This window comes from Dama dama, chromosome 28 (assembly GCF_033118175.1).
Source record: "Dama dama isolate Ldn47 chromosome 28, ASM3311817v1, whole genome shotgun sequence".
NCBI lineage: Eukaryota > Metazoa > Chordata > Mammalia > Artiodactyla > Cervidae > Dama > Dama dama.
In genome coordinates, this window is record NC_083708.1 from 40488188 (window position 1) to 40510420 (window position 22233).

The 22233-nt window shown below is 46.3% G+C and overlaps 1 protein-coding gene and 1 long non-coding RNA gene across 4 annotated transcripts in view; both read right to left on the reverse strand.

The window, feature by feature from the left end:
• Positions 1-21583, reverse strand: part of FOXO3 (forkhead box O3) — a 115287-nt gene extending 93704 nt beyond the window's left edge. For 2 of the 3 annotated variants that reach the window (XM_061131468.1, XM_061131465.1), the window contains exons 1-2: positions 21446-21583; positions 19595-20353 (exon numbers count right to left, since the gene is read on the reverse strand). In XM_061131468.1, coding sequence (XP_060987451.1) covers positions 19595-20212 — 618 coding nt within the window. In that variant the 5' untranslated portion in view covers positions 20213-20353; positions 21446-21583. The remainder of the gene's footprint in view (positions 1-19594; positions 20354-21445) is intronic. The other variant, XM_061131467.1, reaches the window with a different exon arrangement.
• Positions 6195-19585, reverse strand: LOC133047972 (uncharacterized). Its single transcript, XR_009690926.1, has 3 exons — positions 12476-19585; positions 11611-11787; positions 6195-11281 (listed from the first exon to the last, which is right to left on the reverse strand). It is a non-coding gene; the product is annotated as an uncharacterized LOC133047972 (long non-coding RNA).
• Positions 21584-22233: the final 650 nt, after the last annotated feature.

The window sequence follows — 22233 nt, forward strand, 5'->3', positions numbered from 1 at the left end:
TGCGCCGTGAGACGTTTCATTATCAGAGGTGGAAATAATGAAGGATGGGCAGAAATACACACCGGGATGCAGAGCTCAGCAAGACTGCCCTCTTTTCCAGGTGAGATAGACTCTGGGCCCAGGGGGGCCTTGCTCAGTGCCGCCTCAGCAGAAAAAGTGCAGCGTGCTGTGCCTATATCGCTGTCATTCAGCTGCCCAGACACTCACTGGGGCGGCGGTGCCCACTTACTTCCACAACCATCGTGGTCGTCCACACATCACCCTGTTGGCCGAGTGAGAGCAGATGAATGAATCATCACAGCTGCGACTCATCGCCGTCCCCAGAGGACCAGGCCATGTGAGCCCTGGGTAAGACCAGACCCTGGCCCAAGCCACAGAAGCCGGTACCACTGCCACCAACCTGCTGGGGAGGGACCAGAGCTTCCAAAAACTTGTGTGGCTGGAAAATCTTACATTCACGTGAGCTTTAGTCAGATAATTTGCTGTATTTTTAGTTCACCTTTAGGGCACATATGGATTCATTCACCACATTAGAAATCCTATTTGCTATAGACCTGTAAACAATCAGCACGGAGTCTGCGAGTTCCTGGTAACATTAAAAGTAACTAGAAGTGGCACTTTTCCTCTCAATGCCAAAGCCAAAGAAACTGCTTATTTCAAAGACTACCAAATTTCTCCAGTGTCTACAAAAGAGCTTAAACATTATCAGACTTTAATAGTTATAGAAAGCTGCTTTGGGGACTTAATTCTCAATAAAAGACTCCAAGTCTACCCAACAGATGTAAGGTACAGGCTGCCCAGCATTAAGACTGATGGAACCACGAATGTTCCTTGCAGCAAATCGCTGCCAATTAAAACCACTGACCCAGGCAGCAGCACCCACTCCTCCGGCACAAAGTAACTAATTCTTGGAAACATTACATGCAGTGCAACTTTTTCTCACAGTCACACACCTCCAAGTTACAACCACTTAAGAAAACTTAGGCCCCACCACTCCGGATAACACAGCTGCCACCAGGCCGTCATTCTTCAAGGCCCGGAGGTTTATGAGGCAGCATTTTGGCTGCCCGAGGGTCTCCTACAGGTGCACTTCCTCAGAATGCCTCCACACTGGCTACAGGAGAAATGAAACACCTTGTTCCTCCCTGGAGAATAAATAGTGTTGGGCTGTCCAAAGTGAGGAACCGTCCAGGCAGGTATCAGCCGGTGCACAGACCCTCATCAGACGGTGGGGCAGGTCATCCTCTGTAAAAATGACTGGGCGGACCACTGAGGCCGCTCACAGCTAAGAGTGGCCTTCTGTGTGCTGTGTATCTCTCACCCTCAATTTCCTCCTCCAGAAAATAAAGGGAGCGATCAGACAACATCCGAGGCATTCAGTCCCGGAACTCAGAGGTTCCAGCATCAACTTAGCATCAATGTGTTTCTCAGATTAGTCTTTCCCTAGAAAATCCCTAAGGAAGCAGGGTCTGGGTGAGATGAACAGGGCAACGTTGGATACATAACACGGGGGTGCCCAGAAGGATGGTCTAGCTACCAAGAGTCAGGAGTAAAGGGCTGGCAGATGTGGCATCTGTCACACCTCACACAGGTGGTGGAGAACAGAATCGAGGGCTGGACTGATCTACCGCACTGTTGTGTTTTTTGGTTCCTATATGAATATCCAGGAAGAAGGGGAAAACAAAATATCAAAAGTCCGTCCTGAAAACTCTCTCTTCAAAAAAGAAATAACCCCATTCCTTAACATCTTCTGAAGGAGTCACTCACCATCTACATGATGAAAACCTTAACTAGAAAGTATGAGGTTAAATAGGATAAATGCATTATCTTACAAACACCTCCTGTATTTTCTATTTACATGCAAAATGCAAATTTTTCATTTTAAACACTCCTTTTAAAAATATTACTTGTTCTACAATATTGTAAAGTAATTAGCCTCCAATTAAAATAAATAAATAAATTTAAAAATATATATTACTAGTTCTGACTTCTTACAACTAGATATAAAGACTTCCATGTGACTTCTGGGATGAAAAACTATTTCCCACCAGCACCTGGGGCTGGGTGTTGTGGCCTTTTTCACACATGCTTCCCCTCCACTCCCACTACCAGGACAAGTCACAAGCCCCCTGGGCCTGCCCCTCTCATCTGGAAAACAAGAGGTTTAGGAAGAGCCCTGTGTTTAATCTAAACGAAGCTGGTACACATTTGCTTCTATGGCTAGTAAATAAATGGCCTATACCAAACCAAGGAAGAAAGGCGGTTTCTCCTTTTTCCTGGGGCTGTGTGTGTGTGTGTGTAACTTCACTTAAATCTGCTTTGCAAGCAGTCTGGAGAAAACAGGCAGTCTGGAGAGGTCCCATCCCTAAGCATAATCACACTCCACACGACTGCAAGTCTTACAAGGCTTCTGTGCTCTCTGTGGATGCTTGTCCACAAATACACACTCACGTCTGTTCCTCTCAGGTTCTGAAAGAGTGACAAGCCAGGTGTAACACATCTGCCTCAACTCAATCAAAGATCATGCAAACTCCTCTCCTTCCTCTTTTAAACCAAACTGAGAGAGATGGTAGGAACAAACAGCCCAGTGAGATCTCAGGCAGTTGTAAAAATCAAAATCCCTAGAGCTTGAATTACTGACTGTGGAGTAAATTTAGTCAACGTAGAGACATGCTGATAGAGGTATCCCACCTCTATCCCTTCCCAACTGTATGACTTTGGCCGAGTCACATAACCACCCTATCCATTGGTTTCCCCGTCTTAAAGAAGAGCTAATATGCGTAAAGCCCACAGCAGTGTCTGGCACATAAAAAAGTGTTCAATTAATAGTAGATTTTAGTTACAGCATGAAAACGATGCATCAATCTAAGGCTATGCCTGAACACATCACATCCATTCCCACCAGTACAGCTCAAAGATACAATTGTTGGGGGAGGGGGATAAAAACTATCTAGCTTCAACTACGATTTCTCCCATAGAAGTCAGGACTTAGGGACCATATCCTCAAAACCAGAGGCCTCCATTACCACCTGGCAGAGGGGATTTCTGAAGAGGAGCTGAGCAGATTGACATCCCTTACTTCCATCTTCAGATCTGGGCCACTGGAGCTAAAGACTCAGACCCCTCTGGTCCTTGGACTGGGAATCACGCCTTCTCCATGGCTGCCAGGCAGGCTTTTTCTTAGAAGCCTGGCTGGCCTGGCTGTTCCTTAAGGCACTGTACTCCTCTATAAATGCATCCTTAATATCAGGTGTTTTTTTCAACATACACCACCAGCAGCCTGCCTGCCGAACATGCAAACAGCAGTCCATTCTTTACGGAAACTAAAATGGAAGTGAACTAACATGTGTCTCTTCATCTGAAAGCAGCAGCCGCTTTGGGAAGCATCCTACCATGTGGGACACTCAGGTTTCCACCAGCTGACTGATGTGTGATGTCTTTGAAAGGCCTGAGCACTCTCCTGGAGTCCAACTTTGAATACTGCTCACAGTGTTAAGGGCACCATATTCGGGACTCTCGTCCAAACTCTGGCCCCAGACATAAGCCTCTCAACACAGTCTTCCCCACTACCGCATGAATCTTCTGATGTTCCAACAACTGAACCTGCCTTCTTGATCCTTTCCAAGAATCCTGGTGAATCTGAGGAGAGTAACTTGCCTGCCCTCCCCATTCCCAAGAAGAAAACCAGATTACTGTCTCACTAAAGCTCAGCATCCAAGCTGAGTCATCTCGGGTAGAGCTTGATACAGAAAATGGTATCTATTCAACTGAAGAAAAATTTGTAATCCAAACTAATCCTATTTTTTTAATATGTGTCCGATATATGAGTATTTATGAATCTCAGGCAATATCCTGAAGTAGCTGTTAAGCGGTCCTGCAATGAACTTCTAAGACCCAGCCAACCCCTTGTTCTTTGCACTATTTATATTCCTAAAGCCAATAGCTATGTTAGATACAGCTGATCGTGAGGCCCTGTTTAATGGACTACAGAATCCAATGATACTGACAAGCAGCGATTAGCTAGTTTGGTCTCTACCTAGCTTCACCTTGTGGTAGGAGAGGCCGAGCACCATTTAAGACTCTGGGCCGAGATCCATGCCTTGCCTCTGACCTCAGCATGAAAGCAGCATCACTCTTCCCTTCACTTCACTCGCCCTCTCACACTGATTACACCCAGCACATTTTAATCTTATCTCTCCTCCACATGTCCCACGTCCGTCTGTGGATGAGTCAGGCTGATGTCTGATGCTGGTCTTAAACTAGGAACATTCCCCAAAGACCAAAACAAATAAGCACGGGAAAAGATCACTAAACAACAAGAATCCAACCTAAACACAGTCCTCTGAACAGAGTATATGCACTAGGGGTGAACACGTGGCTTCCTCTGTGCACCTGAGTGGATTCTTTATTATTGTTGTCTGGGGGAGGGGAAAGGACTTCCCCTGTGGTTCAGTGGTAAAGAATTCTCCTGCAATGCAGAAGCCAAAGGAGATGTGGGTTCAATCCCTGGGTCAGGATGATCCCCCGGAGGAGGAAATGGCAACCCACTCCAGTATTTTTGCCTGGAGAATCCCATCAACAGAGGAGCCTGGCGGGCTACAGTCCATGGGGTCGCAAAGAGTCAGATGTGACTGAAGCGACCTAGCAGCAGGTGAGGGGGAGGTTGGTGACCTTGACTGCACAGAAAGCTACACAGCAAATGAGGAAAGTCTATTCTAGGGCTGAGAACTCTGCAGAGATACCACTGCAAGCTCTCTGTTCATCTTTTTCCACTCTTATCAGGCCTCTGAAGTCAAGATGGCATGAAAAATTTGATTGTTGACTCCTAATCAATCTGGACTCAGCGAATGACTAAAAGCTGTGGTTCTCAAACTTGAGCTTGCAGCAGGATTACTTAGAAGCCTTGTGACAACACAGATTGCTGGGTCTAGAATTTCTGAGTCAGTATGTCTGAGGTGAGCCAAGAATCTGAATTTCCAAAAAGTTCCTAGGTGATGCTGCTGCTGTTGGTGTGGGGACCACGCTTTGAGAAGCACTAGCTTAAAGCATCAGAACATGGTAGAACCCTCTAGTATATCAGATTAGGCTGCACAAAAGAGGAAGAGCGAGTTTATCTGTCTCAGATTTCAAGAATCATACCATAACTTGAACTAGCACCATCTCTTCTTACAAATTCGCTAACACTTCGAAATTAGTTAAATAAGGTCCAGTGGAGACTAGAAAAACAAGTGGGAGCTGGAAAACTTTAAAGAAACCACATCCATTTACTCAAAAGAAAGTAGAGAAGAAATCCTAGTTAAACACAGTTTATTAAATAATGATGCCCTTGTTTTGACAGCACTCCTCCCTTTTTATATGGAACTTCCAGGGAGTAAACTCCACCTTGTAATCTCCCCATGGAGGAGAGGGTGGAAATAGACCTAAAAGTCATTACTAAATTGGCTGATAACTTTCACAGTCAAAATCTCTCATTTAAAAAAAAAAAAAAAATCTCTCATTTTTTCTAAAGCAATGTTCTCAACCCTAACTGCACACCATAACTACCTGGGAGCTTTAAAAAATACAGATGCCCAGGCACTATACCAAGAGATTCTAACCTAACTGGTTTCAGATTGGACCTAGACAGCAGGGTTTTTAAAAGCTCCCTGTGATTCTCAAATACAGCCAAGGCTGAAAACCACTGATGTAGGAGAAAGGTCCCAGAGAGATCATGGGTGATGGGAAAGAGGGAAGAAGGACAGGAAGACCTCTTCAACTAATGTCTAATGACACAAAACAGGAAAGAATGGGACAGCCGCTGGGAGCAATTAGGACAAGTAAAACTGGGGCTCTTAGATTCTGAGACTGAGCTAAGGCTCAACCCAACACTGGCAGTCTCAGGTTCAAAAATCAGAAACAGCTAGATAATCAAGGAAGCACCCTCACTTGTCAAAGACAAGGCTACAGTCTAAAGGAAATACCAGGAAACCCTTTTTTAAAAGGGTACTATTTTTTTCAGAAGAGTTAGTGAATAACTGAACTTGAGGCAAAGAGCTTTAACGTCTCACAAGGTTCAACTTTGAAATCATGTGCCTGAAAAACAATAAAATGTATCCTTGAGCAAAATTAATTTTTTTTTCCCCAAAAGGATGGCAAAGAGGGAAGAGATGACAGCAGTAACTCTCAGAGCCTACGGTAATCAAAATTATCTCCCCAGCAACCACACTGACAAGTGAGTTTTCAAAGTTGTAAAATCATGTGATGCAGATGATAAAACCAAGATAGAGTTATTTTCTTCTCTTCCTTCTTGACTAAGCACAGAAGCATGAGGTAACAGCTAGAAAAGACATATGAGAAAGCTTTATGATCCCGTTTAAGATTCAATGATGAACACAAAACAAAGCGGTGAGAAGAACACAGTGTTGCTGGTCAGTGGACACAGCAGGAACCTCAGCTCAGGTAACACAGACAGAAGTCAGGTGAAAATTATCTGTGCTCACAGCAGGACAAACACAGGGAGCCCAGAGAGAAAACCCCAGATGTTATCCCACTGTGTTAACAGTCAAAACTTATCCATCAGTTTAAAGCCCTGATGTGATTAGAAAACCAAGAAGTGGGAAAATATGCATCTTAAAAACGAGCATGGTAATTTTTGATAAAAACATTCATTTGTGAAGTCATTATGTTAAAAATCAATTTGGAGGATGGTAGTTTTCACTACCTCAAGTTGTTGTTCAGTCACTCAGCTGTGTCCAACTCTTGATGACCCCATGAACTGCAGACTGCCAGGCTACTCTGTCCATGGGATTTCCCAGGCAAGAATACCTGACTGGGTTGCCATTTCCTTCTCCAGGGGATCTTCCCGACCCAGGGGTTGAACCTGTGTCTCCTGCATTGGCAGGTGGGTTCTTTGCAGCTGAGCACCAGGGAGCCCATCCCACCACAAGTCAGCTCTCCTAATTTGACACATGGTGCTTTACTTAATTCAGCACTGACTACCCACAAGTTAACTTGAAGCATTCCCCGATATTATGAGATCATCAGAATAAACCTCTCACCTCCTCCCAAAGAACACCTACTAAAAGATGCCTACAGTCAGATGCCAGGGAATTTCCCCTATGGTCCAGTAGTCAGGACTCCATGCTTTCACTGCTGAGGGCCCGGGGTTCAATCTCTGATAAGGGAACTAAGACCCAGTAAGCCGAGCAGTATAATCGGATGCCAAATTTCACCTTCGCGATTGACATGAAGGTTGACTGTGGTGAAGCCTAACATGTGGCCCAGATCACCTAGACTTCCAGCCTGGAAAAAAAGGATCTTTCATGTAAAGGAAGGAGACTAAACAGGACTGATTTAGAAAATTCCGTTGAGCACAGGGCATACATCTATTCAAAGAGGAGGCAGTAAGCTTATCTGTACTGGACAGGGCTGGAGACAGAAGGCCTGATTGAGGCCACTAATTTCAAGAAACAGTATACCAGCTCACCTAGGAAGCTGCCTATCAGGAGCTTAAGAGCTCAACTCTGCTGAAGCAAGCACATTCACACCTGTGTCATCAGGAAGACAACTTTGAAAGAGTCGGGCCCATAACATTTCTAAGGCCCATTCCGGTTTCTCAGGATTACACAAACGATGCCCCCCAAAATAACTGATCATTGTTCTTAAAAAAAAATTCACAGGAATGTCTGGGGCTCAGTGTCAATTTTTACTTAAAAAAAGAAAGTTGCCTTGCTTAAAATGTAGTCTGTGGGTCACTGTTTATTTATAATCATAGGTATACTCATAAATGGCAAATTAATGCTGCTAATTGGACTGTTCTGACAAATAACTAGTGAATAAAGGCATGTTCCTTTTCATTCTACCAGCTGGGGAAAAAAGGAGAAAAAAAAAAACCCAATGTACTCAAATACAGACCAAGATACAAACGTATGATGGGTGAAATTAACAAGTCCTTGATTGGAAATGAATAGCTAGTCCAGACCAGCTATCATACACAGCAAAAATTCTAGAAGATATGAACAGCAAAAACTGACTTTTAAATTAGGAAGAATTTTAAAGGAATTTACCAACAAGAAGTTCTAATGGAGAGATGTCAAGAGAGTGTTTTTACTTTATGAAACCATTACAGCATTAGAAGTAAAACTGCATTAAAAAAAAATCAAGTAAAATAGAAGTGAAAACTAAAAAGAGAAAGGAGAGGAAGCTTTAAACATCATTCTGCCAAACTTAATGTGAAATATGGAACTGAGGCAATTATTTAGATAATTTATGATGAAAGAACTATCATTTTTTTAGAAATTAATTATTACAACACTTTGGCTGGGGGAGCAGTTCTGAGATTTGAATTGTGTGAATTAATGGCTTAACTCTCCATTTGATCTTTTTAATGTAATACTAATTTTCAAGGAGACATCTAACAAGCTGTATTGGATGTAATTCTATGCCCTCCTTCAACTTCAGGTTTATACCCAGAGTTGTACTTTTAAAAGTCCACAGAGGCCAAGGCCACCTTCTTTGTAACTGCCTTTGGCCCCACCACACCCCATACCCTGGCCTCACTCAGTTATCAGGCAGAGCCATTCTGCCTGCTCCACATTTATCACAGGGTTTCAGTCTATCTTCTGGACACTTTCCAGACACTACTCACCTATCTTTACTGTGAAACTGAGAGTTCTAAAATTTTTTCCAACACACACATGGGATTAGTGTTCTGCAAGCCACATTTTATCTCAGGGCACATGGGTGCTGTATTCCTGTGGCCAATTAAAACCATCATTTTAGGTCCTACTCATACATATTCTACCTTGAAGACAAAAGCAGTAAATGCCTTAATAAGATAAACCCTTTAACCTGGCCAGCAGCTTGCATTTTGCAACATTTTCTGTGTCTATCTTGCCTTTAAACCTGTTAGTAACTGCACTGGAAAGGGTCAACCACCTCACAAAATATGCTTTAATACCTTTAATTTTGAGATCTGATTGGGCTTCGACCACACTTCTGCCAGAAACCTTTTATAAATGTCTTTTTTCTCCCTGAATTCCATTTCTCCTGGTGGTATTATCTCCATCCATTTACCTACCTGAAGCCCATAGAAGCACAGATATACCCTGTTCTCCCAAGGCGGAAATTTCTCAGAGATAATAGCCTAGCCCTAAGGATTTTCCACACACTATGGTATCACCCTATTAGTTCTGAACACTAGTACACTATCTGACCCATAGTAAACCATGGTTAAACAGTGGTTTACTAAGGCAGCACCCAAACAGAAATAGAAATCCCCAAATTAAACTGCTCCACTAAGAGCCCAGGCACTGATTGGATTCTTAAAATTATTTGCTCAGGCAAAATCATGGGCAGGAGCCTAAATCATGGGTCTATGTCTACTCCCCCCTCAACACAGAGAGGTATCAGTTACCCAGAGTCAGCCACAGTTCAGAAGATAAACATTCAAGACATCATTCTGAAAGATTAACATCAAGGATTGATGGTAATATACACAAAGAATGCAGCATATAGTAGCAACTTTTTCAATGGCAGCTATTTAATTTTATTGTTGTACTCACCCCAACGCAAAGTCCCACCACACTCAGGAGGCAGCAAAGCATAGCAGAAAAGGCTGACGTTCAAAGAAGCCTTCCTCTGAATCCCAAGCAATTAAACTTCTCTGAACCATTTTCTTGTCTCTAAATTGGGTTTATACTTAAAATGCTTAACATGTAGGATCAATATTAGATGTAAAAAAATCTACATAATTGGCATATGATAGTATTCAATAAATCATAGCTACTATTATTATTATTATAACTAGACTTCAGAATATCTTGTGTCAACTCCTCTTTTTATTGTAAAAACCAAACTGTGTTTCCAATTGATTTATAATCCTGGCTCCCTTTTCCCAAAATACTATTTCAAAATATGAGCATAAACACATGCAATTCTAATTCTGAAATACTTCTGAACAATTCAATCCAAACACCTTCACGGTACCTAGAAAACACCTGCTGCTACTTTGACGAGGACTACCACTCTATGCTCCTTCAGGATGGCTGGGTTTTGCGGACATAAATGTATACAGCAGGGATGGGAGCCTGAAGGCTCCAGAGTGTTGGCTGACACTTTGAAAGGGCTTGAACGAAGCACAGGAGGAGCCAAGGAGACTCCAGAGAGATTCGGATTATCCTCACTGCCGCCATGGACGGCAGTGAACCTGATGGGGCTCTATCTTCTCAAGCCTGGGATTGGGAAGAGAGAATTCTTCAACCCTCTCCTTCCACTGAGGACCCAGGCTGCTCCCTCCCTGAAAGACTGACTATCCTAGACCAAAGCCCTCAGCTAGACCTTGGCCTTAAACCTCAAGTCCACACTCCCCAAGTACAGCCATTCCACCGGCTTCACGAAATAGGCCAAGAAGTAGAAACTGGGTAAGCAGAATGGGAGGGTTAGGGAGGGCGTCCAGGATGCACGCTCAACAGAGGGCGCGAGGACCTCTGTAGCAGCTCTCACTGGGAAATCAGGGGAATTCACACCTCCCTTCCGTGCCTCATAGCAGGATGAAGAACGAAGAAATTTAAGTTACCAGAAAGTAGCCCAGGAGTGATTAACATTTTAATTTTAATCTAAATAAAACTTCGGAGGGAGAGGGCAAAATGGGTGAAGTGGGTCAAAAGAGACAAACTTCCAATTACAAAATAAGTCAGTCCTGGGGATGCAATATACAGCTTGGTGAATACAGTTAATACCAAGGTATCTGAAAGTTGCTCAGAGAGTAAATCTTAAAAAGTTCTCAATACAAGAAAAAAAAAGAAGAATGTTTAAACTAGACTTAGAGTGATGATCATTTTGTAACATGTATAAATACCAAATCATTATGTTGTACACTTGACACTAATAATGTTATGTCAATTATATCTCAATTTTAAAAATAAAATAAAACCTTCTCTTCCTCTTCTCCTCTATCTGCAACCCTTCATGTTCCTCTCTTCCATCCCTGTGCTCCTGTGTGTTTCCTAAGGCTATCATGACAAATTACTACAAACTTAGGGGCTTCAAACAATAAAAACTTATTCTCTCTCAGTGCTGGAGGCTAGAAGTCCAGAATCAAGGTGTGGGCAGCACCATGCTCCCTCTGAAGGCTCCAGTGGAGGGTCCTGCCTGGCATCTGCCCAGCTTCCGGGGTCCCCCAGCAATCTGGTGCTCTTTGGCTTGTAACTGCATTGCTCCAACTTCTGCCGTGGCGTTCACGTAGCCTTCTCTGCATCTACCATGTCCTCTCCTCTCCTCATAAGGACACCAGTCACTGGACCTAGGGCCCACATGAATCCAACACGACTCCATCTTAATTTAACTAATTACCTCCTGAAAGATCCTATTCCCAAATAAGGTTACGCTCTGAGGTTATAGGTGGACCTTAATGGGGGGGGTTGGAGGTGTACTATTCAACCCACTACAGCTCCCAAATTAAAATAAACCACCACCACCAAAATATGGGGCAATGTGGAGGGTGTGACAAACTATGGAACACAGAACTGCAGAATTTTAGATTACAAAGCTGCAGAGCTGTCATCTCCAGTGGATCCATGACTGCTAAATCTGAATTAAGAATAATGCAAGTGTTGCCTTTCTTTCACCTACAGGAAAGCGACGTCTTGGAAAATATCAAGAGTCTCCAATCAAAAGGGCACAAAAACACAGAACCCACTGATCTTGACACACTTGCTTGCTCTCAGGTACAGATGAACATTCACATGTTTTCAAGAGTGAAGGACCACAGCTGATTCATGCTGATGCTTGGCAGAAACCAACAAAATTCTGTAAAGCAATTATCCTTTAATTAAAAAATAAATACGTTTTTAAAAGACTGAAGTAGCAAAAATATGTAAAACAAAGGAGGAAAATTTTCAGTTAAAAAGGCTTTAACTAAAAAAAAAAAGGCTTTAACTATTTGAGGATGGGAATTAGACCCTAAGTCTCAGAAGACCAAAGTTTCTTTTTAAAAAAGTTACCTTAGGTTTTTAAACACTCTCTCCTCCAAATTGTCCTTTTTTAACAATGACATAGGCCTACACAGAAACACTACATATTACAGATTACAGATCTTTTTTTTTTTTTGGTGTTTTTAACCAAGGTATTATTTTAGCTATGTGGGGAAAAGAACTTGAGATCAGTTTAAAGACATGTGCACTCCCTCTACTGGCTCTAAATTTAAAGAAAATTCTCAATGGCTGCAGGAGCCAAGTTATTAATTTCACTAGACATCCAAAACACAAGAAAAAATATGATGTGGATTCTCCCACACATGCACACTCAAATGTCTTCACAGAAATAAATAAGAAATTACAAAACACATACTGAAAACTGTCAAAAGGCATCTGCTGGAATTATTATGGGTTCACTCCAGAGGAAAGCTAATGCATTGCATTTGTCTGTGGAAAGGGCCACTTCCCACCTTAGCCTTCCCTGCTACAAGTCAGCCACAGCTTCCGTGCTCTAAGCTCACCTCTCCATTGCAGAATGGGGGTGCATTTGGATACCCAGGCATGGTGAGCTCCCAGAAGATAAGCTGGCTTCTTCACCACACACAATTATGAGAGGACCAAATGAGTGCAAGTACCACAGGCCACCAGAAAACTTCATCTACTTGACTCTGTACCGTAATTTCATAGTAAGGACTGACACACTGCAGAGAAAAAGTCTCAGGATTAAAATCTCCCAAAAAGGTCCAAGTGAAAATACACATTCTGCGGGGGGAGAAAAGCCCAGCTTGAAGCATACTCCATACATTTTTATTTCACCAGAAAGGAGTGATACATCACAATATTCTACAGATGCTTGCTATTTTACTTCTTTTTCCAACTGGGGAAACTGTAATACTGAGAAATGGAAGTCGTTCGGTCAAAATAAAATGGTGACAGATGCTGAACCTGTCTGGACACTGATTTGATCAGAATTGGGGTTTTCCATGATAATCAGTAGCCAAAACACCTATTCAGAAAACCATCTCAGAAGACAGGCAGACTGGCCCTGGACAGGTCCAGCTCAGACTGCTCACTATCTCTTCTTTCTTCATCTGTGACTTGTTATTTACCAATCCATTATGTAAAACTTCAAGTGCATCTGAGACTTACACCTGCAAATGCAGAACATTATGGACAACTTAGTTTTACACCAGAGCTCTGCTTCTGAAGTGGATATGTATATTTGGTGATTCTTTCTAGACAGTAATACTGATGCTGCATAAAGCAGGGTCCACACACAAAAGGAAAACATGACTTCAACTTTCTCTTCAGGAAAGGTAATCCCAAGATCAGGTTTCTCTCCATTTCTGTGATGGGTAACACCTGGCACTGATGAAGTTTGTAGGGACTTCGACACTAGGAAACAAGACACTGTAAGAAATGCCTTAGATACTACAGCACCATTTCATAATTACATGACATCGTATCAATACCAACACTAGGAGGTCTGGGCCACCTTTGTAGCTATAAGTATCCAAAAGATTCTACACATGCCATCACTCCACTCCTGAGTCACATCATCCCCTTTCAGTATCACTGTCCCAGAACAAGGCTAAGCTCATGGGCTGAGGACATAATCAGCCCCAAAGCAGCTCCAAGTTATCAGAAATGCTTTTTGTCTGGTAGGTACCTTCCTTGCTTTCAAGGTTTTTACACTGTTCTTGAGAATATATAGGAGTCACAGAAAAATGACAAAAGGAACAGACAGAAGTCAGGAGGTGAGCAGGGTAGGGCGAGGTTCAGAGAATAGGCTTTTCCAGCAAGGTGAGCTGAGAGTGCTGATAGAGAATGCAAAAAGAGAAACACAGCTACTCTCCTGCTGGCCAGCCAATCTAGAGGATGGGGGAGGGGAGCAGAGGAGAGAAAATGAAGTAAGACTTTGCAGAAATGGAGGCACTGACTCGACCAGCTGTGAAACCACAATGGTTAGCAACAGACATTACAGAACACTGGTGCCCTGGGCTCACACGGACACATTTAACTCCACCCCTGCTAGCTGTGGGTCCCTGAGCTAGCCACTCACATGCTCCTGCCTGTTTCCTTACTTGCAAAATGAAGTATTTAGATAATCCCTAAGACTTCATTTAGTTTTTAATTTGAGACAAGAAGTCATGCAGACAATTTGACTGCATCAAGGCTCCACATCCACTCCAGAGGCTGGTCCTATATCGTGGCCCCACAAGACAGAACTGGGGGCCCAAGATGAGTCCAGGGCCACCAGTGTGCTCTAATCCCAGCTTCTCTCCAAAAGATCCCAACTACAGGAGCCATGTGACAGTGGCCCTGCATCTCCAAAGCAAGTTGAAAATTATGATCTGCAGAGAGCTAAAGGCCAGCTCCAAGCCAGGGCCCAACATCCACTTTGCTATTTGCTGGTGACTTCTCTGCAGAGAGCCAAAGCACTAAGGAAAGCAGAAATACAGATGGCAAAAAGGCAAAGAGAACGGGCAATGATGACAAGTTTACAGGGCACAGATTTGCATGTTTATTTTCTGTCTTCCCCCAAGAGAACACAAACTCCTGTGAACTGGAACCTTATCTGCCTTGAGTTACCACTACATCCCTGGGCCCGGCAGAACACCCTGCACACTGTATGCCTTTGATAAATATTTGCTGAATGAATGAAATGGCATGAGATGCAAGTGAGTAAAAAGGGTTTTCTCTTTTCGGTCTTTTACTCACTCACTCTGCACCAGCTGCATCATCCACTGATACAACCCACCTGCATATATGTCATCCCCAGCTCTTTTTATAGCAGCAAAAAGTCCAAGTGGCCCTCAGGACTCCTCCACCATTTGTGATACAGGAAAAGGTGAGGAGAAAAACGAGGGTCAGAAATAGGATTGAGCCTGTTCCTCACAGACAAGGCAAAAGAGCATGAAAACGAAATAAATTCCGTTCTCTCCAGCCCAGGTCATCCAGAAACTGATCAGCAAGGGGTAAGCTGGGTATCTCCTCAGAAGGCACCGGCTTAAACAGTCTTATCCTTGCATTTTTATAAAGCTCTTTAGATGAACAGTGTCTGCTAAATTTTTGCAAATCAGGTAAATGATTTTTTTTAGCGGGACAAAGCTTCTTCACAAATTTCCCAAATAAAAATATCGTGCTGCTTTTAAGTAAGCATCATAAGTAGAGTATTAAAAAGTTTAACTACAGATGTTCTTCTATGGTATCATTCCCTTAAAATAGAACCCTCCTAAAAACTAAAAATCAGTCTGCATAGTTTCATTTCATTTTCAAAGAAGGAGATAAACATATCAAAACACTTAACTCCTTTTTATAAGAGCCTCTCTGCTACATGGGGCTCACAGATCAAAGTCTGAAATGGCCAATTTCTTCACCTCTTACGTCGATGACACAGCTTTGAAAAAGAAGAAAAACAGTCCCCCTAGCGTACTGCCACTGTAGAAAGAGGAAGTATGTTAGTTGAGAATCACTGACGAAGACAGTACTGCCGAAGGAAATTACAAAACAGTATTTCAGCAACAGGGGCCAAGGTGAAGACAGATTCCTCGTACAGCACAACCCTAACGGGCCCTTTAATGAGTTAGTCCAAAAGGTGACTGGGGTCAAAATCAGAGGCCAATGTGAAATTATTATGCCTCTGTTGTTTTGAAATTGTTGAAAAAAATATTTTTAAACATCAAAGTTGCAGTTAAAATAACATCTTTAAAAACTACAGTATGTGAACAGGAACTGGGTGCATTCATCTGAAGAGCTAGAACTGTAAGGACGGGAGCAAGTACCACGTGGCGGGCCAGCTATCATCTTTCATCCTTGGGAAGAATCGGCAAGAGGACACATTCTCACACAAAGGAAGACTCGGTCACTTGCAGCAGCAGAAGTCCTCTCACATTTGTGAAGTTGTAGGAACCACCACAAAAACTCATAGCCGCCTAACGTTATTGTGCCCTGACCCATGGGAAGCACAGATGAGTGGGTGTGTGCAGGAGAATCAGTGAAAAATGGGCCTCACCAGGTAAACCCTGGAGTTCTAGAGGTCTGCCTGAGACAGGAGGAAACAGAGACCTCACCAGCTCAATTAGGGTGCACTGCAAGTAAGCTTAATCTGAGTTAAAGGAAATGTAACCTTTTCCCCCTTTAACCACATCTGATTATTCATTTCTACTTTAATGCCCGAGGTAAGGGAACCTGGGAGATAGCTATCACCTTTCTCCCTGGCACGGTTTGCATCTGACAAATTCAAGTTAACCAAGAGCTTCCTCCTTTTGTTAAAATGCTCCTTTTTTGCCACCTTCCTCACTTCACAGTTCCTAAGTACCCTTCCTGATAGGCACCAGACAGCTATACAGACACTGTGTATTCACTCAGCCTCTACCAATAATCATTCATCTTCCCAATGCTGAAATAATAACCAAGAATTTTTAGATGGAGAAACAAATATGCTTTTCAGGAAAACAACTTCTACTTATCTAAGACTACCCAGTGCTTAGTACATAACCTTTAGAAAGGATCAATTTAAAAAGAAAAAAATAGTGTGATAAAGATCTCTAGACCCACAGGCTGCTAATTATCTCTGTACTAACCAGCTGTGTGATCTTAGTAAAGTCATTAACCTGAAGAATCAAGATCTTCACCTATAAAATAAGGGGACTGAACTAGATCAGCAAACCTCATCCTGGCTGTACATTAGAATCACCTAAGAAACTTCAAAAATAAAAACAACCTCACCAACCAATACCCACACATCGGCCCAATTAAATCATGTTCATTGGGTACTGTTATTTTTTAAAAGCTCCCAGATAATTCTTACATGCAACCAGGGCTTTGATTCACTGGTCTCGATTCTGATCGCTAAGGCCTCTTTTCTAATTTGCTCTATGCTCTTAGGGTGATAATTCTGGTTACAAGATCTCATAATACAAAGGCCCAAAAAGCTACAAAAGAAGTAAGGCCTAGACACTGCACACTATGCCTGTGTGCACACATGACCAGGAGAGGTTAACCTGAATTCTAGACATTTTTAGAAGTTAAAAACCTGAATGTAAAACTCAGAATGAAAGTAGTGTGGTTTAAAAGCACACACCTGCTTCCAAATGACTAATCATGATAGGACTCAACTCCTGAAACTTGGATGCATAGAAATAGGTCACGCTTAGCTCCTGACCTCTCCCTTTTCCCTCTACTTCCACCTCCACTAAACCACAAGCACCAAAAAAGCTTGGCTATTAGTCATAATCGGAATGTGAAACCAGCAGCCCCAGTTTCAAAGGGCCTTCTCCATCATCAAAGATTTGGAAGTCCCTGCATGGCTGCATCTTTTAGTAAAGGTCATCTTGCAAAAACTCTTAACTCAATTATATCTCTATAGTCTTCAAGGATTAGTTATCATGTGATAATCAGAAATGGACCTGGTGTAAAATTTTAAAGATAAAATATTCATAAAATATGCACCCTGTATTAAACATATTACTGCTGGGCAGTTTCAATTTACAATGCTTCATAAGATTTTAAAGAAAAATGAGATAGCAGAGAAGGAAAAAACAAACCATGAGACCAAAAATAGTTAAGATATAAAACCACAAAGTTTAAGACTAGGCCCCAAATCTCTATTGCAGATCCTGTAAGCTATATGAAAATATAATTAATTCAGTATCAATTCATGGCTATTTTTGGTGGCCACACTTACCCACATAAATCTTAAAAAAAAAAAAGTTTCAAATACCATAAACTGGTATTATCTTTAACCACAAACACGATGCAAGAAATATTATTTGTGGTGTTAAAATTACTGTCATAATCTTAAAAATCATAAAAAAGGTGAAAACCCTTGCTATGTTAACTTTCTGACTAACTTAAAGCTAACTTTTAACTAACAGATTCTCTGCACCAAATCCAAAATATGTAGGACTAAATTTCAAGTGTGAGAAATTTGGAAAAGACTCCACACCTCACCCAATCCATCTTCTCAGATCCCACAAATTCATCCCTTCCTAACACTATAGAGACTGACCCCTGCTATCCACTTGAAAACTCAATTTTTAAAAGTATCACATCAGCACTGCTTTGAAACAGAATTCTCATCCTTTTCATAAATAGTCTATTATCACATAACTGGCATTCCTTTGCAAAGCAATACAACTGAATCGAACCTAAGATTCATAATATCAGCGTTTGTTCAAGCACGAGATAGATTTGTGGAACAATATCAAAGCACTTGTTTTGCTTTTAAAGTATCCAACCCCTTCCCTATACTAGCCATAAAAAATGTTTAAGGCATATTTCAAGATTTTTTTTAAACCAAATTAAAAGTCAATGACACTAAATTCTTTAGCTTTTTCATGTACTAGCTCCTCTCCAGTGCTTCAGTTCTCCATCTAAGGTCAAACTGTTCTTATTTTTTATACACCCACTGGAACCTAGAAAGTACAGGGCTCCCCAAAGACGACAAAGGAAGGGACAGAAGGAGGAAGCAACCACCTTTTTAATTAAAAAAAAAAAAAAAAGTCCAACTTGTTACTAGAAGCAACTGACAGAAAGATAGATATCTACAGCTGCACAGGGCTCCCTTGAGCCTGGTATGCATTCTTATCTCGGGAGATGGGGCCAGGAGGATGAGGTGGAAGAGCAGAGCCGCTGGTATCAGCGGCCCAGCAGGGGCACGGGAGTTAATCTCTCTGGATGCCCAACTGCAGGAAGTCATTACATCATAGGCCTTTCCACACCTCTCTCCCTACCACGTGTCCAGTGCCCCAAGAGGCTGAAAACGAACAGTAGAGAGCCTCTCTTCAGGTTCACTTATAGGTAGAAGCCATTACGGTCCAGCCCTGCCAGCAAACCTCCCTCCCCAAGGCCTAGGTGAAGCGCCCGGCGCCAGTCCTCCACACCTGGACCCCCTGCCTCCAACAGCGCCAGAACCCAGACCTCAGCGGGGAAGCAGCAGGTGCAGCGAGTCCCCGTGGAGGTGGAAGGACTGGTCCGTGCCAGGCCCCAAAGCATCTCAGAAGCTACCTGCTGTAGAGACATCTCTGAAGAATAGAGGTGTGAACACAGGCAAGGAAAGGAAACCGGCCAGGAAAAGGTTTACAACCACCGTTTTCTGTAATGGGACTGATGTGCCTGTGGGAGTGAACACCCACAAGCCGAAAACTTGGACACAAGGGTTCTCATCCAGGTAGTCACAACACACCAGGCTCCCGCAACCGACTGAAAACCACAAATCCACCCCTCCCAAACCCGTCCCCTCACTCCACCCGCAGTGGCCTCGCCGCACCCCCACGATCGGGGACTTCTACTCCAAAGTTGGCCGCAGACCTACCTTCTCTGCGATGACCCAGGAATCCGGCAAATACACTCCGGTCCGTCTGTCCTTCCCTCGCCGGTGTCCCTCAACCCCTCGCCTCACCTGGCCAGGCCTGAGGTTTCCCCAGGAGCCTTCTCTCCCCATCCTGCCACCTTCGCGGCCGTCCCCGGTTGCCCCTCCTCCGGGATCACACAACCCCCAAAACCTCACAGCGGAGGCTCTCCCTGCCAACCCCTCTCCCCCGCGCCCGCAGGAGCGCTCCGTCGAATCGAAGACGCGCCTCGCACTGCGCAGGAGGCCCGGCGGGTCCGGCTGCCCGCCCCAGGTGGGTACGCACCTTCCAGCCGGCAGAGCTGTTGCTGTCGCCCTTATCCTTGAAGTAGGGCACGCAGCGCACCATCCACTCATAGATCTGGGACAGAGTGAGCCGTTTGTCTGGGGAGCTCTCGATCGCGCGAGTGATCAGGTCGGCGTAGGACAGGTTCCCCCAGGCGTTCCTCCGCGACGAGCATTTCCTCGGCTGCCCAGAGCCCCCAGCCGCCCCCGGCTGCGGCGGTGGCAGTGGCTGCTGAGGCTGCAGCGGTGTCTGCGTCCCCCCGCTCAGCGCGCCCGCCGCGGGGGCTGGCCCGGACCCGGGGTCCTGCCCTCCAGGAGCCAGCAGCCGGGCCGAGTCCTCCAGGAGCAACCCAGAGCCCAGCGGGCCGCCCCCGCCGCCGCCGATCGCCATGGCCGAGCCGGCCCTACCGCCACCGTCCTCCTCGTCTTCATCGTCCTCCTCCTCGGGGATCATGGAGTCAGCAGCCGCCTCCCCAGAGGGCTTGGCCGGGCTCCCCTGGAGCTCCGGCCTCTGCAGGGGCCACGTACAGGAGCGCGGCCGGCTCTGGGGCTCGAACTCCGGGTCCAGCTCCACTTCGAGCGGAGAGATCGGGGCCGGGGAGGCCGGCGCCTCTGCCATCTTCGCCGCCCGCCCGCCCGCGGCTCGGGCTCTCGCGCTCTCCTCTCGCGCCGGGGCGGGGTGCGGCGGGGGAGGGACGGGGGCGCCGAGAAGGCTCGGGCTCCCAGGCGGCGCCGCCGCCGCCGCCGCTACTGCCGCCGCCTGGGGAAGCACGAGAGGAGAGAGAAGGAGAGTTGGTTATCCCGGGCTGGACCCCAGTCTTCGGCGAGTCCTCGCCCGCCGTCGCCACCGCCACCGCTTCGCGACCGCACCGCGCCCGCCTCCCAGGAGCAGGCAGACCTGGAGACGTGCGTCCCGCGAACCTGGCGCAGCAGACGCCGCCCCCCGACCAGGCCGCTGGGGAGACGGTAGCGAATCGACGGGCTCGCACCGGGCACCCCCTCCCCCGCCGCCGCCGGAGCTGCAGGTCTCTCCTGGGCTAGGTGGCTGGGCGGGGAAGAAGGGGGAGGGGCGGGGCGGGGGAGGGGCGCGAGCCGCGCCTTTAAAGCGGGCAGCAGCGGGCGCTGGCGCAGCCCGGCGGCGGTCCGAGCCCGAGTCCGGGCGGGCGTGCGTGCGTTTGTTTATGTTTCGCTCCGGCCCGCTCAAGTGCTTCCCGCGACGCCGCCGCCAAAGTCTGTGGCGTCTTCGGCTCTTCTCCCAGTTCCCGGCCCTGCTGCCTCCGCGCCCCCCTGCCACCCCCCTCCCAGCGGAGGGCTCGAGCCCGGGGACGGCGCGGGAAGCTCCCTATTTCCCTCTTCGCCCGCGGGCTGAGAGAGCAAGCGTGGGTCCGAGCGCAAACGGGCCCTTGTCACTTCCAGAAAAAAGGGAAGCCGGGAAAAAGGAGGGCAAGCAGCTCGGTGGCTCTTTGCAAAGGGTCGAGCCGAGCGGCAACGGCCACTTTCGGGGGTTGTGAGGCTTATTCTCCCGCGGGCGTTGTGCCCTACACCCCCTTCCCAGTGAAGAACGGGAGAAGGGAGCAAGTCGGAACGTAAATCTTCCAACAGGTCAGGAAGCACCAAGTCTCCCGGGCCGCCAGAAAGCCCAGACTAGCACGTTCTTCACCTCCTTGCTCCCGCTGCTGCCATCTTGACAGTTTCCCCCCTTCACTCAAGTCCTTTAAAAACACGAGCGGGAGAGAAGAGGGGCGCGCACACCGAGTCACGGGGAGGGAAAAGGGAAGCGCCTGGCCCAGCTCAGAAGCAGATCCGGAGTCGCCGGGAAGGCGGTCGACCCGCTCACAGCTCCGGCGCCTACCTCGGTTCCTTCCCCTCAGGGACGAGGGGGGAGGACGCACAATCCCGCGCGGGCCTGGGGCACGGTGAGGAGGGGGCGCGCAACCTCGGCCGAGGAGAGGCGCTCCGGCCGCCGCCGCAGCCCGCCTGAGAAACCGCCTGTCAGCCTGCGCCCCGCCGCCTTCCACATTCCTCCTCTCCTCTTCCACAAGCAGAGCGGCCCAGGCAGCAACACAAAGTTATAGACACACGCAGGGTGCCTCAACCTAGGCTGACGGCGGGCGGGCGGGTCCCCGCCCAGGGGGAGGGCTGGGCGGCGGGCCGGGGTGTGCTCGCGTGCGTGAGTGTGTGTGTGTGTGCGCGCGCGCGCGCCTGCGCGACCCGGTTCCGCGGGGCTGCAGGCTCGAGTGTCGGGGCGCGCGCCGGGGCCGAGACTCGGCCGGCTCCTCCTCCCTTCTGCGAGCCTCAGCGACAACAATGCACGGCGCTGGCTCAGGAGACGAGGGAGGGGGGCCAGCAGAGCTCCAAACGCTCCACGAGCGCAGTCGCGTGGCCTCCCTGACTCCGAGCAGGACGCCTGGCACCCTCCCCAGCGACGGAGGGTCCCCGTCGCTCCGCGATCTCGGCCCGCCCTGGTGTCCGGTTCCCCATGAGAACCCGACACCAGGTTACACCCGAGATAAGATGCTGACCGCAGGCGGCAAGGGTTACCTCAGCGTGAAAATACTGGCAAGCGAAGATGTTGGTGTCCTCAGGACTTCGATAAGCTGATGCTCTCAGATTTGATCAGACATCAGGAGGTTTGCAACT